This window comes from Condylura cristata, unplaced genomic scaffold (genome assembly GCF_000260355.1).
Source record: "Condylura cristata isolate star-nosed mole 26May11 unplaced genomic scaffold, ConCri1.0 scaffold00027, whole genome shotgun sequence".
NCBI lineage: Eukaryota > Metazoa > Chordata > Mammalia > Eulipotyphla > Talpidae > Condylura > Condylura cristata.
In genome coordinates this window covers 477,340-483,822 of record NW_004567128.1, presented here as the reverse complement: position 1 = coordinate 483,822, position 6,483 = coordinate 477,340, and the positions used below count along the sequence as shown (strand labels likewise).

The following is a 6,483-nucleotide window of genomic DNA, read 5'->3' as shown; positions in this document are numbered from 1 at the left end:
CAAGTGCTTTCTGGGCGACACTGGTGTCTACACTGATAGGCTGCAGGAAGCAGCTGGCCCTCCCGCCCGTGGGTGGGCCTGGTCTCATCCGTCGACGGTCCGGCCCGTGGGTTCTCACTTCCTCTGCTTCGCCGCTTGTCCCGGGTCTCAGCCAGCCCAGCTGGAGTCTGCCAGCTGCCATATTTGCACACGCCACATCTCTCATTTACCCCCTCCCCTGACACGTGCATGTGCGTGTGTATCTCGCCGGGGTTTCTGCTTCCCCTCGGGGAGCTCCCGGGGCCCCTGCTCCGTGGGCTGCTAGGCTGAGCTCCGTGCGGGCACCACGGGGCCTCCCCGGATACTAGTATATACTATATTAATGTCTGCTGTATACATGTACTATTGTTACTAATATCATCTAGTATATTATACTATCTATTATTCTATAGTATATGAGTATATTAACACACAGTAGTATATTCTGTATCATATAACGTATAGTAGTATCTACTCTACTATTAATATCATCGAGTATATTATACTATGTATTAGAATTATACAATTATACTATATATATACAATTACACTATATTATATCAATACAATTATACTATATATTAATACAATTACAATTATTTATATATAGCAATACTATATAACATGTAGTATATGATAATATGCTATAACATGTTATAATTGTATTAATAGATAGTAGTATATATGCTTACATTAATATATAGCATCTACTATATTAATGTCTAGTAGTATATACTATTATTATTATTATATAATATCGTATATTATACCATACATTATTATAATTACAATAGTAGTATTAATATATGGTAATACTATATAACTTGTAGTATATGATAATGTACTATATAATATTATTATAATTGTCTTAATACATAGTATATATGATTACATTAATCTATACTAGCATATGCTATATTATATTAATGTACCAGAGTATACACCATACTATTATTATTAATATAATACAGTACATTATACTATATATTACAATTATAATATAGTATTAATATATAGTAATACAACATGTGGTATATGATGATGGCATATGATGATGTACTATATATTATTATAATTGTATTAATATATAGTAGTATATGTGGTTACATTAATCTATACTAGCATATACTATATTATATTAATGTACCATAGTATATACTATACTATTATTATTAATATAATACAGTATATTACACTATATATTATTGCAATTATAATCGTAGTATGAATATGTAGTAATACTATATAACATGTAGTACATGATGATGGCACATGATGATGTACTCTATACTAATATAATAATTGTATAAATATGTAGTAGTATATATGATTATATTAATATATAGTAGTATACAGTATATTAATGTACTATATACTATACTATTATTATTAATATAATACAGTATATTATACTATAGATTACAATTATAATCGTAGTATGAATATATAGTAATACTATATAACATGTAGTATATGATGCTGTACTCTATAATAACAGATTATTATAATTGTATCATCATATAGTAGTGGCGTAATGCAGGTGGGACCCCAGAGCCTTCACTGGAGCCAGAGGAAGCACTCAGCCATTTCCACACAGTCACCTGACCCGAATCTCACAGAAAAGGGGCTCGTAAGTGCCTGACGGAGGCAACTTGGAGCCCAAGGGTCACGCTGAGGAGCGGATGATTTGTTTTCAGCCCACGGCAGAGTTATTCTGCCTGGTTAAGGCCCCCGTGATGGAATCCCGGCGTCCAGGTCGTCGCTGAGCAGTGGACGGCAGCCGTGCACTGTATCCCTGCCAGGCGTCTCTGAGCACAGTGGAATACTACGCAGCCGTCAAAAAGACCGACTCCTGCTTTTTGTGGCCACGTGGACGGAGCTGCAGGTGTCTGTGCCTGGAACTCTGGATCCTGGTGCCTGTAATTGAGAACAGAGTCTCATGCGCTTGAGAAATTCTCCAGACGGTTCCAGACACACACACAAGTGGACACACAGGTCCTCTGCAGCTGAGTGCTGCGTGGGTCATCCGTGTATGTCACCTAGCCGACATGTATGACCTCGGTCCATGGTATCCGGCCCTGCACACGGCCATGTCCCTCAAGTCCTGTCCATCATCCAATTCAAGCTCAACACGCCAAAACCCCTTTCACCTACGCTCAGGGCGTTCCACTCCTGTGTAGGAAACAAGTGTCGAGATTTAGTCAAACCCCCTGATGCTGAAATCCCAAGAAACGCCCGCGCAACGCATCTCACCGGGGAGGTTCGACTGGAGACGGCCGAGAGTTGCGGGAAACGCCGTGGTCAGAGCAACTGACGCTCGCTCCGTTGCGTTTCTGCGCCACACCCTCCCTGGCGGTGAGACGCGCGTCCGTTCCCTGGCTGCGCATCAGACGGCCCATTTCTACCCCAGATAACGCTGTTTCCCAACATGCTGCGAGAACGGGGTGGAGATGCCCCTGGATGGCAAAGTCCCCCGCAGCGCGGATGCAGTCAGGGAAATGAGCGTTCGCCCGGGGTGGGGGGCCCCAGGTGGAGAAGTTCCCTGCACCCCCTGGTGGCGGCCGCCGCCCGTGCGTTCCCGAAAGAGCCGTAAACGGATCCTCTGCCCTGAACCCGGTGCCGGCCTCGGAAACCTCCGTCCAGAGCGTACGCGGCACAGCCGAGCTCTGTCTCTCGGGCGCAGGACGCAATGCACAGTGGGCAGCGGAGCGTGGACAGATGTCTCCGAAGGCAGAAGGGAAGTCCCACGTGCCTCTCCGACATCCCGGCTTGACAACGAGCCGTCATTTCTGCATTCACGACAGGAGTGAGCAACCGTCAGCCCGGAGCTCGGAGACCGGAGAGCTGGAGACCGGAGAGCTGGAGACCGGAGAGCTGGTCTACCACGGGCGTCCGGGACACACCTGTGGCCTCCAGCCACGATGCAGTGGGCTCCGGAACCCCAAAGTCCCTATTTCTGGAATAATCGACGTGTTGCAGGACAGACGCCCCCTGCGTGGTTCTTCATTCTGTGCCTTCTCCCATCTCCCGTCGTGGCAAACGGAAGGAGGCATCCTTTTTGATGGCTGCGTAGTATTCCATGGCTCCTGCATCCACTGTACAGATGATAGTGCAAAGCAACATGAACTGGATCGAAGAACTTGAAAAAGAACCTCGTGCCCAGTAGAAATGATCGGACTCGGATACTGGACGCCGGGGATGGAGGCAGGGAAGGGATCTAATACCCGGAAGACACTAACCAGCAAGGGGACCTCGCTCCATCTGGCACCCCACTCAACAGACATTTCTTGGGGGCTTGCAGGGGGCTGACATGCTCACTGGTCTCTTGAAGGACAAACTCACCGTGGTTTCAAGGGGCACAGTCTCGTCTCTGCAGACAATTTCCAGCCTCTCGGTCGGGAATAAAAACAAAACTTCACCTTTTTTTTTTTTTCCACCGGAGCTGCCATTTGGACATGTCCTCACGTGCATCACGCACGAGCTTATCTCTGGCCACAGGGCGGGGGGGATCGTTTTCAAGTCTCCTCTGCCTCGCGTGTCCCGAGGCGAGCCGTCAGGATGAAACCCCATTAGCAAGCAGGTTCCGTGGTTGTGTGCAAATTGCTGACCTGCAGGAAAAATAGTGATAGATTTACGGGGCAGAGATCTTTATAAATAGCAGCATGCAGATGACAGGCACAATTAAGGCCGCTCGGAGGGTCAATACGCCCTCAGAAGGTGGCGCCCGCCCCTGCCTCCCCGAAGGCCTCGGGTCCTCCGCTGGTAATGAGTTATCGATCCCACTGTCAATGACTGTTCGACCACACGTCCTTGCCGGCCAGATGAGAAATGTATCCAGTCAGAATTAATCCCGGAGCCAAATCCGCAGGAAAACGTCTCACTTCCGTAGCGTCTGCGCGGAAGGAGAATTCGGCGGAAATTAAAAGGTGGAGATGACTTTTCCAGTCCTTGCGGCGGGCCAGAATCCGCGAGCACGTGTCTGTCACACCTGCTTCTCCACCAGGCGTGGACAGCAGAGCCCGGACTGTCCGGGGGGGGGCCCCACCTCGGTCTCTTCCCCCCGAGAAGCAAAATCACCCGCTGTCGGTGCTATCTGTGTCCACCGCCCCCCGCTGCAGCCCCGTTTACAACAGCCAAGTGATGAAAACAACCTACAAGCCCAGTGCCGGTGAGTGGAAGAAGACCGGAGGAATACTACGCAGCTGTGAAAAAGGTGACCTCTTGCTGTTTCTGATAACAGGATGCAGCTGGAGACACTCACCCAGGAGGGGGAGACTCATCCTGGAGAAACAAACAAAAACAGGCAAAACCAACCCAACCCTGGAAACTGGACTGTAGGTTGAGGCTGCAGGATGGGAAGGCATGAGGTGGCGGAGAAAGACAGGAGGGGCCCCAAGGGCCATAATGGGGGCGCTGGAGCACGGGGGCCTGTGGAGATGACACCCGGCCGCCTCCTTCAGACTCACCTCCTGCCCCACTGTGGGCATCAAAGCCCTGCGTTTCTGTCTGGCGCGTTTCATCCCGCGAGCACCTCGGCTTGTTTCTCAGCACGGCTGCAGCAGCTGGAATGTCAGGGCGCAGGGGGGATCCACCCCTCCGCGGGGTTCTTCCGAGGCCGGGAATCGGACTCACCTACAGCGCGCAGCGGGCAGAGGGGCCAGAACTCAGTCACTCGCTGCGGGGCGCAATGTCCATCCACGCGGGGTTGCGCTCAGGGGCCGGGGCCGGATAGCGGGGACCCCGCGGGGCAGACAGACACACGGGGGCTAGTCTGCAGAAGCGGGGGCGCGGATTGAGGCGGAAACGCCGGACCGGGGCCCCGCAGTGTGTCCCGGGGGCGCGCGGCAGCCCGCAGCTGCGCCTGGGGAGGCCCCGATGCGTCCCGCCAGGGGCGGAGCTTCTGCCTGGGCCACGGGCCACCGTGGGGCATCGCTGCGTGCCCCGCGGGAGTAGAGCCCCACCCCAGAGCCCCATCCCGAGGCTTGGTGTCTCCAGGCAGACCAGGACGCTGTGTGGGCACGTGCTGCCTCAGGCAAACGGGCAAACGGGCAAACGGGCAAACGGGCAAACGGGGGAAAACGGGAAAATGAACGAAGGCGTCAGGAGCGCAGCGGAGGGCGGCACGGGGCCGCGGGAAGCTGCTCGGTGGTGCTGGACAGCAGAGCGCGTGCCTGTCCGCTGCTCTGGACCCCCGAGTGAGTTATTCTGGACCCCACTGTCACACGCGTTTGACCTTGGGGGCGTCCCAAGGGCAAACCGAAGATCCCGACCGTCCCGGCGCCGCCGGGGACCCTGACCCGGGCGGCGTGGGCAGCCGGGGAGTCCAGGGCCGTGTGTCCTCGCAGCCCCAAGGGGCCGCTCCCCGCTGGGGAGCGCGAGCAAGTCATTAACATTCCGAGTCCCTCGGAGCCAGAAGCAATCTGGGCGCGAGCAGCCAGCGGAACGAGGCAATCACAGAGACGCCCAACACCTCCCGCCAGCCCTCTCTCCAGACACCAAACCCCAAGCGCGGGCATTCCTGGTCCCCAAAACCCAGCCAGGGAGCCTCGGCCGGGGGCGGGGGGTGGCTGAGTCTGTTAATAACGGGGGGGACAGGAGCTTTTGGAGGGAGCTGGAGCAGACGTCTCCCAGGAGTGCAGGTAACGGGCAGACGCTCCGGGGATCTTGCAGGACTCAGAACACACCGCAGTGTGCAACGGAAACGACTTTGCAAAAACAGACGCGGAGGGCGCAGCGGAGGCCCGGCGAGGAGCAAGAACGGAGTCAGAAAGGAGTTGTGGGTCTTCGTGTGCGGGCTTGCTGGTGACGCTGGGGGGCCCCGATATTGGACTCCCCGTGAAAGAACAGAACCCCCAGCCATAGCTCGAAGGAGACGGGTGCAGACGGGTGCAGACACGCTCTTGTTCCCGTGCGGAAGCATCACGCTAGGAGAGACCCCTTTGCGCTGTTTTGGCAGAAAACAGGAGTGATGGCTCTGCCAGTCTTCATGGGAAAGTGGCAAGACAACAGGAGGCCCAGGCCAAGCCGTTCCACCCCCTGAGTGCATCCAGCCCATGCCCTAGGCCAATAACAACAATGAGAAACTCTCAAACTGCTACAAATGGAGCGGCCACAGGACGCAGCCGTCCCACTGCCAAAAGACACGGATCCAAAAAGACACCTGCACCCCACGTTTATTGCTGCTATTGGCAAGAGGAAAGGCGTGGAGTCGACCGAAATGCCCAAAGCTAGACGACCGGACTAAAAAGATGGGGTGTGTATGCAGGGCGGAATATTACTCGGCCATGAAAAAGGCAAACGTGTGCCTTTCGCAGAAACAAGGATGGAGCTGGGAGGGATCCGGCTCAGTGAAATAAGCCAGAGAGAAAGGGGAAAATAGCAGGTGGTTTCGGTCATGGCAGGAGCATAAAGGGCCAAGGGAGGAAATAATAATAATGATGAACAGCCATAGACCAGAGGCATTTT

At 52.8% G+C, this 6,483-nt stretch overlaps 1 protein-coding gene across 1 annotated transcript in view; it reads right to left on the bottom strand.

The window, feature by feature from the left end:
• Positions 1 to 4,686: 4,686 nt before the first annotated feature.
• The window catches only part of LOC105854136, a 29,885-nt gene continuing 28,088 nt past the window's right edge, over positions 4,687 to 6,483 (bottom strand). Inside the window, exon 7 of the mRNA XM_012730231.1 lies at positions 4,687 to 4,789. Within this exon, the coding sequence (XP_012585685.1) occupies positions 4,687 to 4,789 (103 nt within the window). The remainder of the gene's footprint in view (positions 4,790 to 6,483) is intronic.